This window comes from Ochotona curzoniae, unplaced genomic scaffold (assembly GCF_017591425.1).
Source record: "Ochotona curzoniae isolate NIBS_2020 unplaced genomic scaffold, NIBS_Ocur_1.0 scaffold_3171, whole genome shotgun sequence".
NCBI classification, from domain to species: Eukaryota; Metazoa; Chordata; class Mammalia; order Lagomorpha; family Ochotonidae; genus Ochotona; species Ochotona curzoniae.
The window spans coordinates 3,561,305-3,576,064 of record NW_024467104.1 but is presented as its reverse complement, the minus strand read 5'-3'; the positions used below and the strand labels follow the sequence as shown (position 1 = coordinate 3,576,064).

The 14,760-nt window shown below is 46.4% G+C and overlaps 2 protein-coding genes across 4 annotated transcripts in view; one reads left to right on the top strand and one right to left on the bottom strand.

The window, feature by feature from the left end:
- Positions 1–5,434: 5,434 nt before the first annotated feature.
- Positions 5,435–8,961, top strand: MRPL16 (mitochondrial ribosomal protein L16). The gene is made up of 4 exons (XM_041003982.1): positions 5,435–5,527; positions 5,690–5,755; positions 7,296–7,444; positions 8,438–8,961. Exons 1-4 carry the CDS (start codon positions 5,470–5,472, stop codon positions 8,921–8,923), a joined length of 759 nt encoding a protein of 252 aa, XP_040859916.1. The 5' UTR covers positions 5,435–5,469; the 3' UTR covers positions 8,924–8,961.
- Positions 8,962–9,405: 444 nt separating this feature from the next.
- The window catches only part of STX3 (syntaxin 3), a 43,635-nt gene continuing 38,280 nt past the window's right edge, over positions 9,406–14,760 (bottom strand). Inside the window, exon 10 of one of the 3 annotated variants that reach the window (XM_041003981.1) lies at positions 9,406–11,602. In XM_041003981.1, the coding sequence (XP_040859915.1) occupies positions 11,525–11,602 (78 nt within the window). In that variant the 3' untranslated portion in view covers positions 9,406–11,524. Of the gene's footprint in view, positions 11,603–13,645; positions 13,846–14,760 lie in introns of those variants that run through there. The other 2 variants (XM_041003980.1, XM_041003979.1) reach the window with 2 other exon arrangements.

The window sequence follows — 14,760 nt, the reverse complement described above, 5'->3', positions numbered from 1 at the left end:
TTTTCTTGGATAACTTAACAATACATTTCTTGTTTTTATGAACTAAATGATAAATTTTTTTAAGTTCTTCTTTCTGATTTTTGCTAAATATTCCTTCTTAAATCAGCTAATATAAACATATATGCATATATCCACGCATATATATGCACATAAAATGACCAGAATAATTTCTCACGAAACTCCCAGATGGTTCAGAATCAGATACTTGTATTGGTTAAAATCAAGCTGAGAGCATATTTTATATATTTGACATATCTCAAACATGTAAATATAATCTATATTCAATTTATAATTTATATGTTTTATATATGACACAGGAAAGATACAGCTTTTGGGGAAAAAAACTTTCAAAGAAAAATTTTTCAATTAAAAAACGTTAAACAGTTTATAGCAAATGTTTTTTAAGTTTTCATAACTAATCGCCATTGGTAGGAGTCAACACTGGTATAAACTTTCTAGAAAATATGTAAAAATACAAACCAAAAGGCCTAAGATATATCCACCTTTTACTCCAAAATCCCCAGGTACAAAATTTATATAAAGAAGAGAGGACTCAAAGATACAGGAGGATCAGCACATCAGCCATGACTCAGAAAATAAAGCTTAGGTGAATAGCCCCAATACACTTTCCAGCCTTGAGCCCCAGCACTACACAGGCCTCTGATCCTGGCACCTTGCAGCAGGTGCCTGCTCTCTGGTAAGTCTGGCTTTCAGGAGAAAGAGCTGTGAGCTACACAGGCCAAGTCCTCCTCTCCCACGCATCCATTAGGGGAGTCACTGTGTCTCAGAAAAGGCCAGTGTGGTCACTGCAATGGAAGGAAAACTGGGAGTGATTAATTAAATACTCTTCCCTAACATGCAATATTTATCACACAGAAAAAGTTAAAAGAGCTGGTATGTCTAACCACAGAGAAATACGAGACAAATTTGTGCGTGCGGGTAATGGGACAGTTCAAAGTCCCTAAAATGTACAGTAAAACTAAATACTTACAGATGCAAAGACATGTTTAGGAAGGACAGCCAAGTAAATGAAGCAGACCCTACAACATGCTAGCACCCATTCCAGGGCGTCTGAGAGGCTGTGTGTAGCACAGCACCTGACACAAAACAGACCTTGAATTTATGGATTGAGTATATAAAAGATTCTTTTCAGTTGGAAAACACAATCTACAGATGCAGTGTGAGGAAAAAAGTATGGTTCCAAGGCAGTGGGGTAGGGCTGGTATTGTGTCGCAGAGGGCTAAGCTGCCACCTGAGACACTGGCATCCCACAGGCGCACCAGTTCAAGTCCCAGCTGCTCCACTTTCAGTCCAGCTCCCTGCTAATGTGCCAAGGCAGGCAGTGGAAGGTGGCCCGAGGACATGGATCCCAGCCATCCATGTGAGAAAACCCAGAAAGAGCTCTTGGCTCCTGGCTTCAGTGTGACTCATCCCTGGTTACTGCAGTCATCTGGAGAGTGAGCCAGGAGATGGAAATGTCTCTCTCTCTCTCTCCTTATCCTTCCTCTCCCTGCCACCCTTGCTCTTTCCCTTTTTCTCTCTCTGCCTTTCCAATAAATAAAATATTCAAAAATGTATTTTTGGCAAGTATTCTGTATTAGTTCATAAGCAAGCTAAATAACTTGAGAGAGCAATTCTCCAGTTAATTCAAAATTGGCTTCTTTGCCCATAAAAATGAGGAATTTGGCTTAGAGTCATCTCTAAAACTCTCTTCAATTTGGAAAAAACCTTGATAATTATATTCTCTGAGATTTATGCGTTGCTTATAATCAGGGGTCTTTTGTAATGTACTGGTTGTGACAGAAAGGAATGGATTAAAGTGCAATAGTCCCCTCCAATCAAAATCAAATGTATGTGTTCTTCATTGCCTAACACTTCAAACCCTTGCAGGCATTTGGTTCAGATGCAGTAACCAGCACTTTGAGGACCTCTACTGGTCATGACTGGCACAGCCTAAGCCTTCTTCAGGGGAGAAGTCAATTACACACAATTTCTGCAGAGATGCAAACAGGAAAAGAAGGAAGATTGCTAGCAAACACGTCTTCTCCATTCAAAAACTGCATGAAATTCCATTCACTGTTACCAGCTACAAGAATGTCCAATACTGGGGCAGGCATGGCTAGACAGAGGGTGCCACCCATCGGCAGGTGTGTGGGCTGGATAGCAGGGCTGATTGGGTTGAACTAGGCTTCAATGCCCATTGACATGTATGAGAGCTGAATGGGATGTGGGACAGACTGGACCAGTCTGCTACACACACTGGCAAGCACAGGGACAAGGGCAGGGACAGACCTGGTGAGGGTTATTGGGAGTTGCCCCGACTGGGCTGCAGCTTCCACTGGTTTGCGTGGCCAAGTATGCAGTGGGCAGGATCAGGATGAGCTGCAACACCCATTGGTTTGTGTAGAAGACGGGGCTGGAGGCCGAACTGACCCAGCAATTGCAACCACCAGAATATACATAGGCTGACAGGGGCGACGGACTGTGCCAGATCTTGTACTGGCAAGCACACACAAGAATCTGGCCTGGGATCACTTCAGACAAAGTTTCTTTGGGAATCTCCCCATCAACCCATTTGATGGCCTGAGTTATGAAAGCTTCAGACCAGTCTTTAGTGGCAGGCTGAGCCCTCCAGACTTCAGTGGGAAATTGCTGCAAAGGCACAGGAGGCACCTACACACCTTCAGACCACTCTGCAAACTCGGGCTGAGTGAACTCTGGAGCTGGGGCAATCCATTCACCTTGAAATCCTCCCGCAGGACCTCCCCTGAGTGTTCATGGGAGATGTTGCCACACACACACATATGCACAGAACATCCCGGCAGCATCTACCGCATCAGACCCAATGGGTGGATCCCCTGCTGTTGCCTAGGATGGAATGTCCACACAGCACAGAGTAGAATCTGTATCACACAGCCATCATAGGCAAGTTCATGTAAGATACCTCTGTGCAAGGCTGGTAGGCAGCCTGGGGTCAGTAACCATTAGGAAACGTGGCTCCCGGTAGGCTGCCTGGATCTGCTTAGTGAAGGTTCCATTAATGAAACAGCCAGCAATAGAAGCAGCCCCAGTGACAGCGGTCAATTTCAACAAAGCCATCTCGCCAGTGTTTCTGGATTATTTCCCAGAGACATCAGCAAGGTTTTTCATGGTAACAACGGAATGAGCTACCAACAGTTTCCCTTCCATTCCTCTTGAGACCTATGCAGATGCCATCACTTTCCTTTGTAGATGTACTGTCCGTTTAGAAGTCAAGGTTGGAGCCACCTAGGTGGGTTCCTGCTGCAAGAAATTTGACTTGTCCTTCCTTCGCAGGACATCAAGGGCCTCCGATGTTGTGACAGTTTCCCTTTAAGTTATGCCAGGAACCAAGAACACCATATCCACCCCATGCCTGAAGGCACAGGAAAACCCTTTGCATGTTCTTATACCTTTGCTGAGGGGTCCTGTTGACCATAAGTTCATGGATTTATTTCTGAACTTTCTATCCTGTTCTATTGATCAACGTATCTTTTTTATTTACAATAACACCTTGCTATTTTTATTGCAATCACTTTATAATATTTCAGAAATCAAGAAGTGGACGCTTCCAGCTTTGTTCTTTTTTATCTATATCATTTTGGCTATTTGAGGTCTTTTCTGGTTCTATACAAACTGAAGAATTGTTTTATCTGTTTCTGTGAAAAGAAAGCATTGGAATTTTTATAAAGGATTACACTGAGCATGTAGATCATACCTCTTGTTCTTTAAAAATAAAGAATGTAGGGGCTGTTGCAGTGACTTACCAGGCTAATCCTCCACCTGTGGTGCCAGTATCCCATTGGTGTACCAGTTCATGTCCCAGCTGCTCCATTTCTGATCCAACTCTTTGCTAAAGGCCTGGGAAAGCAGCAGAGGATGACACAAGTCCCTGGCCCCTGCACCCACATAGGAAACCCAGAGACAGCTCCTAGTTTAACTCCAGTGATTGCAGCCATTTGGGGAGTGAACCAGTGAATGGAAGACCAATCCTCCTTCTCTCTCTCTCTCTCTCTCTCATTCTCTTTGTAACTATGCTTTTCAAATTAAAACAGATAAATCTTAAACAATAAAAAGCAAAAACAAACAAACAAAAAAGAATGTTCCCCCTCTGTATCATGGCATGGCTATTAAAACCACAGCCTGGGGCCCAGCACGTCAGCTCAGCAGCTAAATTCCTTGCCTTTCACACACCAGGATCCCATATGGGCTCTGGTTCTAATTCTGGTAGCTCTGCTTCCCATCCAGCTCCCTGCTTGTGGCCTGGGAAAGCAGTTGAGGACGGCTGAAAGCCTTGAGACCTTACACTTGCATGGGAGACCCAGAGGAGGCTCTGGGCTCCTGGCTTCAGACTGGCACAGCTCTGCCCATTGCGGCCACTTGGGGTGTGAATCAATAGATGGAAGATCTTCTTCTCTGTATATCTGACTTTGCAATTATTGTTGAAGATTTATCTCTCTTCTCTCCCCATTGCTCTGCCTTTTCAATAAATAAAACCTTTTCCCAATAAACAAATCTTCTTAAAAACTAAAATAAACAAGGAAATGGAAATTGTAGAGCACCAAAAGGTTCAGAAACCACATCTTTCGTTTTCACCCACAACATTCCTACACATTCAGTACACAGATAACACAGGGCATGAAATTGTGATCAGAGTTCTCCAAGCAGCCTTATAAACATGATAGGTTTTATGTGTCACCATTTGTGAAGTCCATCTTGGAAGAAAGTCACACATAGATCTAATTATTTCATTACAAGACACCAATCTCAAGTGACTAATCCCATTTGTGTCCTAGACGCTTGGGGGTGGAGAGGACACGGGGGGGGGGAGTACACTCTCAAATATAACAAGCTTGAGACTCATAAAAATGATTCTTTCCCAAATTTTCCAGAATAAGTACACCTCATTTCATTTCTTCTTGATATCATCTGATGCCATTGTCCATTCCCTGGAGTCAGAGGGTGCATGCTCCAATTCTGCCTGTGCTCTTTCCCTGTTGGGCGACACAGAGAAAGTCAATTCTTTGACCCTCGAAAGGGAACCTGCAAATTTTGTGTCTCGGGACCTGTTGACAGGGTCAACTGAGTATCTAATATATGGCAAGCGCTCAGTAAACATTAAACCAGTAGAAGCGTGTGGCATTTTGCAAACGTCTTTTGGGAAGCCGGCAAGGAAGGATTGTGAATATGGTTGCCTAAGTAACCTCAGGCACTAAAAAGCGTTTTGTAAACGAAGGAAACGCCTCCCTGCCCCCGCCGCCCTGGTCCGGAGTCAGGGAAAACTTCAGGGACTGGATTGACAATCTCTAGGAGGCCGGGCTCCGGAACGCAAGTTGCGAGCACCTGCTATTTCTTCCACTTCCGTCGGAACTCTCCGCGGGGTGGACCACGGCGAGCACCTCTTCCGGCCCGGCGCTTGCGTCCCCGAGTGGAGGCCGGGCGCGCGTGGCGATGTGGCGGCTGCTGGCCCGAGCAGGCGGGGGGCCGCTGCGGCGGGGGCCCTGGTCAGGTCAGAGGACCCCCCCACACCTTGCATTGCCGGTGCGGCTCCGGGAGGGGTCAGTGATCAGAGCCGCCACCTGGCTGGCCTCGAACGCGTGACCCTGTGAGCCCTGGTAATGGGACTCGCGGCACTCCCTGCCAGTGACCCACGTTTAATTTCTCGTTTTAGATGCTTGGGCAGCCCCGTCCGCCAGAGCTGGCCTGAAGACGCTGCTGCCGGTGCCAAGTTTTGAAGGTGAGAGCTGAATGTTCTGTTTCTCCCTTTTTTTCCCCCTCCGATGGAACCCCAGAGTTGAGCAGCTCCCCAAAGTTCCCGCGCCTAGGGAGCCCGTGTGTGTCTCGTCTCCCCGGCCAGGGCTGCACGGCTGCAACTTTGGATTTAGTCTCTAAATGTGCTTACCTAGGTATTTAATAATACTGTGTGAAAAGCATTATCTTGTTTTTTTTTTTTTAAAGATTTATTTTTATTATTTTCTCATTGGAAAGGCGGATATACAGAGAGGAGAGACAGAGAGGAAGATCTTCCATCCGATGATTCACTCCCCAAGTGAGCGCAACGGGCCGATACTATGCCGATCCGAAGCCAGGAGCCTCTTCCGGGTCTCCCACGCAGGTGCAGGGTCCCAAAGCCTTGGGCCGTCCTCGACTGCTTTCCCGGGCCACAGGCAGGGAGCTGGAAGGGAAGCGGGGCTGCCGGGATTAGAACCGGCGCCCATATGGGATCCCGGGCGTGCTAGGCGAGGACCTTAACCACTTGCGCCACCGCGCCGGGCCCGAAAAGCATTATCTTGTTAACATACACGCTAGGGTAACTCATCATCGTATAAATTGGATTTACCTGGGGTGGTTTTTTTTTTCTTTTTTTATCTCACGTACTAGGAACTTCAAAAGGGCCACATGATGGTCTTAGCTTCATGTAATTATTAAATTGCTAACATGCTCACTGATCCATAACAAGAGAAAATAGAACTAAACTGCTCTAGTTGCACGTAGGAGCCAGGAGAGGGGCCCTTTCTGTGAAGAATTTGGTATTTCCCCAAAGTCTATGGTTTTATACACGCCTCCGTGATTGTCTGACTAGTAAATGAATTCCGAGTCAGGTGTTTTTGTCCCAAGTTGTCAGGTCCGGTGGTGAGATGTCACGCGTCTGGCCTGCTTCCGTGCCCTGCCCCGGCTCACAGCTGCACACTGTATGGGCTGCGCAGGCCTTGGCGGGGAAAGCCTCTGGGCAGAGTTTGAGGGTGTCGGGCGGCCTGGCTTGGATCTTTTAACTCAATGGCCTCAAGTTCCTTACACGATGGAGACAAGAAATAGTGCCTGCCTACTATTTCCTTACCTGGGTGACGGTGATAACTTGTGTGTTCATGCATTAACTGATCTGGTATTTCCTTGAGCTGCAGGATTTTTTTTTTTTAATTTGGCCCTTTGATGTGTGTGTGAAACTCTGTAAAGTTCAAAAGTTTGAAACAGAAAATCTAAAAATAGATGCCATAAAGTTGATTGAAAGATTACATGAAACTGTGATTCCCAGACAGTCCCTGTTAAAGTATTGAACATTCGAGGCTGTTCTGAGGACTAATGACTATCCAGAGGTTTTAGAAACATGTGCATTGGCCAGCATCGAAACCAGAAGATGCCAATGTCATCAGAAGCATCCACAGGGCTGTAATGATGTATTATTCGGTGGGAGCCTTCGGACAGTCACCTGAATGATGGACAGGGCATCCTATAAGACATGTAGCTTTATGTGTTCTTTGTGTGTGTGTGTTTTTTAGACATTTCCATTCCTGAAAGACCCAAACTTAGATTTGTGGAAAGGGTACCACTTGTGCCCAAAGTAAGAAGAGAACCTAAAAACCTGAATGACATCCGTGGACCTTCCACTGAAGCTACTGAATTCACGGAGGGCAATTTTGCCATCTTGGTGAGTTTCATGCCAAGCAGCTATAGAAGCTAAAACCTCACACTCTTTAATTCTTATCTCTCCCTCCACAGATTTTCTAACTGCCCCCAGTTGCTCTTTCAGCTAACGTGCACAGAGGGCTTAATGGGTACCAGTGCACACTTCTGAGTTTTTTTTCTTTTAATGTAGATTGAAAATAATGTGAATCTTGCAGGACACGCTACCTGATTTTCCCCCTAATCAGATAAAAACAAAACTATCGATGTGGGATAGGTGATATCCTTCCCTGCCGAGTAGTTCCTTTAATGGAAGCACCTGCAAAGTGGGCTTGCTTAGGACTTCCACTCACCGGAGAACCTCAATGTGCATGCTCCCCGCTCCTCACTCCACACTGCTTCTACCTGAACGTGCCCTTGAACTTCCTGTGTCTGTAGCACTCCTTTCTTTTCTCAGTTTTCTCCGTTCTGGCCTCAACTTTAACATGACCTCCTGGGATGGGCCATGTGGCCCAGCACGTTAAGTTGGCTTGGCAAGCCCACATCCATTTGGGAGTATTAGTTCAAGTACCAGCTACTTGGCTTCCGATCCAGCTTCTTGCCAATCCACCACAGAGGCAGCTGAATATGGCTAAAGAACTTGGGTCCCCAGCCACGGACCTGGGCAACCGGGTAGAGTTCCTGGCTCCTGCCTTCAGCTTGGCCCAGCCCTGGATGGAATAGTTTTTTCATGCTGGCCCCCACCTAGCTCCCCCTCTTCTTCGGTGTGTATGTGAGAGAAATTTACTTTGCCTTTCAAATAAAATTGTTTTTAATACAATCACTTCCTCAGAGGATTTTACTGGTGTTTGCTGCTCTTCTCTCCTTTATTACACTACTCAGGGCTTGGCCTCCCTGGCTCTCAGAGTGTATACTCTTTTTGTTTATAGCATTGAAGCCACAGTTATAAAAGAACGGACATAATACTGAAGCCCGTAAGATACCTAAGTCTCCTTATGTTTCTGTCATTCACTTTTAGGCACTGGGCGGTGGTTACCTCCACTGGGGCCATTTTGAAATGATGCGCCTGACAATCAACCGGTCTATGGACCCCAAGAACATGTTTGCCATATGGCGGGTACCAGCCCCTTTCAAGCCCATCACCCGCAAGGGTATCGGGCAGCGCATGGGGGGTGGCAAAGGTGCCATTGATCACTACGTGACCCCTGTGAGGGCTGGCCGCCTCGTGGTAGAGATGGGAGGACGGTGTGAATTCAAAGAGGTAGAAGGTTTCCTGAACCAGGTTGCCCACAAGCTGCCTTTCCCAGCGAAGGCTGTAAGCCGCGAGACCCTAGAGAAGATGCGGAAAGATCAAGCGGAAAGAGAACGGAACAATCAAAACCCTTGGACTTTTGAGCGCATAGCCACTGCCAACATGCTGGGGATACGCAAATACCTGAGCCCTTATGACCTGACCCAGAAGGGGCGCTACTGGGGCAAGTTTTACCTGCCCAATCGTGTGTAGTGCGAGCATGAGGAATAAAAATACACAGGCTACTGAAAGAAGGAAGCTCTGTTTTCATTTCCCTCAGCCTTCCCTTAAAGCCTTAGGGTAGCTCTTCTGTCGTAACTGAGTATTGGCATATGCATAGATGGCTTCTGAAAAACTCAGGTGTTCATTTTTTTTTAGTACGTTAAAGTTTGAGCATCACCTCAGGATGTAACTCTCACTAGAAACTGCTGGTCCCTTAAACGAGTAAGAGAGAGGTCTGTTTGATTGGTTCCAGCTCCCTCATAGGCTTACCAAGCTTAACCAGTGTTTCACAGCCTGCCAGCAGCAGTCCTCTGTCCCCTATTCCAGCTAGCAAGGGCACAGGTGTCCTCAGCAGGACTTGAGCAAAGGTTAGCATCCCACACCTTACCTCTCATACAGATACACTTCGGGAAGACCTGGCTTCCACACTAGTTACAAATAAAAAGCTTTAGGGAAAAAAAGTACGTCAGTTCGTTTATTGAACAAGTATTTATTGATGCCAACAAACCCATCGCTCAGTCTTGGAAAGGGAAATACTGACAATGACAAGAATCGAATATCTTTTAACAAAAGGATCTGGTAACAAAAGTTGAAACTGTGTGGTGCCTGTTAGGCCCTGAAATCCTCCAGGAGGGAGTGTCTGGCTCTGATCGGTGCACCTGCAGGGTCCAGAGCAGTGCCGAGCAGCACGCAGCTGACTGCTGTTGGGTGGATGGGGCACCATCTGCTTCCTTTTAACAAGACTAACCAGTCTTTCAAACAGCAGTAGTCTTCTATCCCATATTCAAACTAAGGGAAATAAATTGATAGATATTAAACCAGTTTCTTTTGAAAGTAGGTAGGAAATGGCACCATGATGAAACATCTAATTACTTAATCCCACTTTCCTAAAAAAGCTCCAGAGAAAATAAGAATTTACTTGAAAAATCATTTACCTAAATAGTTAAGTAGTCTTTTTAGAATTGTACCATTGTAATTTTTAACGTATTTTTAGTGAGCCTCCTATATATAATTAATCACTGAAATGACTTCTGTTCCAAGTCTTGCTCATATGGCTGGTTTAAAGGTGAAAACAGCTGAACCTTGAGTAGGGAACACTGAAGTTTCTTGCACGTGCACCACTGGCCAACAGTTCCGGTTAACACGGATGAGAAGTGAAGTAGGCGACAGCCTTATTCCACCTTTCCCATCTAACATCACCCATCCCTTGCTGTGGTCCCCGGTGTGTGTGTCACGTCTTGGGAGTTCAGTCACTGTGTAGTATAATCCAGCTTCTTTTGAATGGTTTCTGTTTAGTTCCTCAATGCAGTCTTGGCCCTGGATGCAGCACCACTCCATCACCACCCATAGTGGTTAAAAGGGTGACTCCGCTGGTTCCCAGGCCACTTCACAGAGCCTCTGTTGGTGGTCAAACTGTGTCCACTGATGCTTTTCACAGTGTTAGAGTCACAGCCAAGGACTTGCGTGTGAGTGAAAGCAGAGCTTCCTCATGGGAATTGGATCTGTGAGTGCCTGGCGCTGTGCTGAGCAGTGGACAATACAAGCATGGTGTGCAGTCTTAGATCGCTTTCACAGTGAAGAGTACTTTTGGGCCCTTGAGAAGGAAGCAGATGGGCTGGTACAAGAAGCCTGATAACTCACAGAAGTTCAAAGCTCCTGCCAAACATGGTGTGCTGTGATAGTGGCCTCTTGTCCGCCTGGTGGTGATGCAGCCTTTTAAGTTTTACTTCCCAGTGGGCACCATTATGCTTTCCTTCTCTAGCCCTGCAGGCCTGCCCTTCCGCCCCACCAGCTGTAGGTTGTTCTGCTCCCTGCTCCCCTCTGCCCTCTGCCCTCCACCCCCCCTATCCAACCGCACTTTTCACGATCTCCCTTTGCATAACTTGAATGAATAGTTGAGTGGCGCCCTGTGTCATAAGTCTTGTAATGGGAAGAGAAGTGGATGAGGAGACTGCTATGGAGAAGTGACAGCGCCACCGAGGTGGAAGGGTTAGAACTGGCCAGCGAGGGTCCAGCTGTGAGGGCTGAAGGAGATAAGAATGGCGGAAGAAAAAAAATCACAGATTATAAAGCACAGTGTTCATGGCCAGGGTCAGCAGCTTCTCCGACAGGAATAAAGGACTACTCACAAGTCTGCACTAACTCGGCCTATCCTTGAAAAGGAAGGCATTTTCTTAGTTCAGGTTTACTCTATGACCTTGTCTAGCGTTCACGTGTATCTGATACCAAAGCTAACTCCTAATCCTTTTATCATTCCTAGTGCCAAGTCTCCAATTTTGCAGCAGAAATCAATTTTCCTTAATTTGTACAACGTATTCTGCAACTAGGCCTACTTGTGGCACAGACTTCTGCCTTGTGTCTCCTCCCCGACAGCCCACTACTTACTGCCCCCTCATTCTTTGCTTATTTTTCTAGGAGATGGCACACCTTCCCTTCTATTTTTCTAAGGTCCCAACTTGGGTCCATACTACCACCTAATCCCAACCCAAGTTCAGGCACCAGGTGACCAAAACAAGAAAGAAAAAAACTCCCAGGACAAAAGTGTTTCAGCTAACAGCGGGCCTGGCCCTCCCTACAGACGGCTCACCTCGTTCAGGCAAATATGCCCCCGATGGTGGAGGCTAAGATGATCACAAGGATTATACAGCAGATCATGATCATGATCTTCTTCTGTTCAGGAAAAGGAAAGGCGTGTGAGAAACATGACTGTACAGGCGCTGAGTTCTGAGGGAAGCAAGACAAGCGCACCCGGGTGTGGAAAGGGAGAGCCACAGGAAGATGATGGATCTGGCTTCCTGAACCCAGCGTTAACAGATACAGTACCTCCTGGCAAGAGACCCAAGACTCTGAGGATGTTTAGTGTAAGATTCTGCCTTTCAGATAACATCATAAGAAATATCCCCCCTAGAGCTAGATATTGTCAATGAGGAACAATTCTTTTGGAGATAGCACTTCAAACCTAAAATCCAGATTCATTTATCTCATATGCTTGGGAAGTTAAATCTGATGTTACGAACCAAAGTCAAGAAAGACCTTCGCCCTATTCCAAAACCTGGACAAAAATCTGCCACATGGTGGCACCAAATCACTGTTTTGAAGGAAGGCAGAGCCAGAACTTTGACAATCAATACAAAGTCATTTATTTTTAAATTAGCAATAAAATAATTGTTTACATTTTTTTAAATTATAAACAACCAAAAAAAAAAAAGCCTTCACATGCTGTAAGCCCAAGGCCTCATTCACAGACAGTGGAGGCCTATGATTAAAGTTCATTTCCCTTGTTGCTGGAGGCAGTCCTCTATTTGACATCATAACCACGGGCAATGGGGCAAGCCCTTGGCTCTGTCTGAGTGCCCGATGATGACTGGGAGTGATTACCGTTTGCAAAGCAAGCTAAGGGGCAGCACCTGGACTGGGGTGCTCACTAACCTGGAAAGCTGAAATAAAGCTGGTCCACTCAACCAGAGAGGCTGCCCAATGCCGACAGGGATTCTCACGAGTTTACCGTTGAGCTAGACACTAGAAATATCCTGGCTATTGTTTCGTCCGTGTGGGGGGAGGGGGGAACTCCAGCTGTCTAGTTCATTAACCCAACAGTAAGAAAAACCTGCTCTTCAGTCACTGGTCTTTCCCAACTGAGTCAATCCTGCAGAGCTCCAACAGGTGATGGATGATATCAATTTACCATGGGATAACAGCAGGTAAGCAGAGATGTCAAAATATGACACCCGCTCTCTGCCATGCAGACAAACTCAGCAGGGACTAGTCTCCAAAGCTCTCATCTGCATCTCCCGTTCCTCACCTAAAAGCAAGCTTCCCGGGAACATGGGAAGATTATATTCCTATAGTGACTAACTGGCAGTAATTTTTAGCCAAATTTTCTGGGGTTTGAGTGTGGGGAGTTCATAATATCTTTCACTTCTAGTTTCCTGCTTTCTGAGACACATACACATACATGCACATACATTTCACACACAGTTATAAATATGATTCTGGAACATGTGTGACCACATAAAGTGACAGACCAGTCTCATGAAACAGTTCCAGAGTGCCTGAGACTCGAGCACCTTGTCCCTGGCCCAATTTGAAATCCCTGGTGATTTTTAGCCTCGAGGCAGTGGCTTCACAAAGCATCAGTCTCTAATAGGAGTCTCCAAATCTCAGACATAAAAACAAATATCCCAGGCTCTCAGCCTCCACCAATGACAGCTGCACATGACCACCATGTCCTGAGCCTTCCTTGGTAGACATGAGAATCCAATACATAGAAAGAGTAAAGTTGGCCCCAAACTGAATATAAGAATTTCAAACAGATTAGCTCCCCAGACCAAATTAGTATCTGGCAGTCCCTGAGTGTTGAGACATAGGGACCACAAAGTGGACGCTGGCATCAGATGACTCAGATCCAAGCCTATGTTCTCCAAACTGAGAACCCCTCTTCTATGTTAAAGATACTCTCCTTAAAACACACACACACACACACACACACACACACACACACACACACACACACACACACACACACACACACACACACACACACACACACACACACACACACATTGAAATTTCTAGGAGACTACTCCATGAGGTAGAACATACAGCACCACCACAGGGTCAGCCTGGGCTCTCTAAGGGGCAAGGCATAATTCGGCACACCCAAGCTGCCTGGTTCGTATGGTCCAGGAGAAAGGCACTTGCGATCTGGTGGGGCAGCAGGTGCTTCTGAGGAAAACTCAGGGTTGCTTCAGGCAGGTGAGGCTCCTCCAGGAGTAGACGGTTTGCTGAGTCAGGTCCAGGGATCCTTACAAGGAAACAAAGGAACAGATCCCACTCGTTCTCAGGAAGGCCATTCAAACGCCCGTTCCCATCTGCAGACAGGGTGGCCATGCCAGGCTGGAGTGACACAGGCTCTAAGGGAAGCAGGGAGAGGAGTTTGCTGATCAGTGCAGGAGGACTTGGCCACAAGGCCAGCAGGTGGAAAGGAGAGAAGTAACTGCAAAAGAACACTGGAGAAGGCAACATGGCCTGAAAAATCAGACAAAACCAAGGCAGCAGCTGCAACAAAATATTCCATTGTACAAAGAACAAAAGGCCCTCTTATGAAGTTAAAAGGAAGAAAAAATGCACACCTCTCCAGACCTTCTGTAAGCCTTCCCACAGCTGCCACATAGCCATGGAAGAACATTCCAGGGAAGGCACAATCACTGCTTACAATGCCCTGTCCTCGGCAGCACCTCTTGAATGCAGGCTTCAAAGCTTTCTGGGGCTCGAATCTCTCTCATGAGCCCCCCCCCCCAATTCCCCTTCTTTCAGAAAAAGACACAAGAAAAGAATATGGAAAAGCTCAGGAGTCTTACTATGGTTGCCCCAACTTAGAGGGCACATCAGCTTGGGCAAGTTTCTTAATTCTAGAGATTCAAAGACCTTCCCCATCTGTTGGAGTTTTTAGCTCCCAGCTGTGAGGGAGAACATGCAGTTTCTGCCTTTGTCTCTGGTTTATTTTACTTAAAGTCCCCCAGTTCCACACACTGTGAGAACGATGCTATCCTAGAGCAGTCGCCACAGGTAACTGAGCAGTGTACACACGGGTCTCCTAGCTTCCGTCTTGCCCAGAGACCTCTCTCTCCCATAAGTACACAGAGGGAGACGGCTGTCTTGACCCAGGAGACAAAAGTCAGTCTTGGCATTACTAAGGGATATGGAATACATCATGCTGAGCTTCTTTGCATTCAGGAACTTTATTGTCTTAGAGATCAAGTTAGTCACCTCCTCAAAAATCAGTTAAATTCTGAATTCTTAAAACTGGGAATGGTGGGCTGCTGGGC

What these genes read in the sequence shown, in the direction of transcription:
- MRPL16 (XM_041003982.1), top strand. Translation starts at nt 5,470, where the DNA reads ATGTGGCGGCTGCTGGCCCGAGCAGGCGGGGGGCCGCTGCGGCGGGGG. An exon ending in GCGGCGGGGGCCCTGGTCAG is followed by an intron (nt 5,528 to 5,689) that starts GTCAGAGGACCC and finishes TTCTCGTTTTAG; the next exon opens with ATGCTTGGGCAGCCCCGTCC. An exon ending in GCCGGTGCCAAGTTTTGAAG is followed by an intron (nt 5,756 to 7,295) that starts GTGAGAGCTGAA and finishes TGTGTTTTTTAG; the next exon opens with ACATTTCCATTCCTGAAAGA.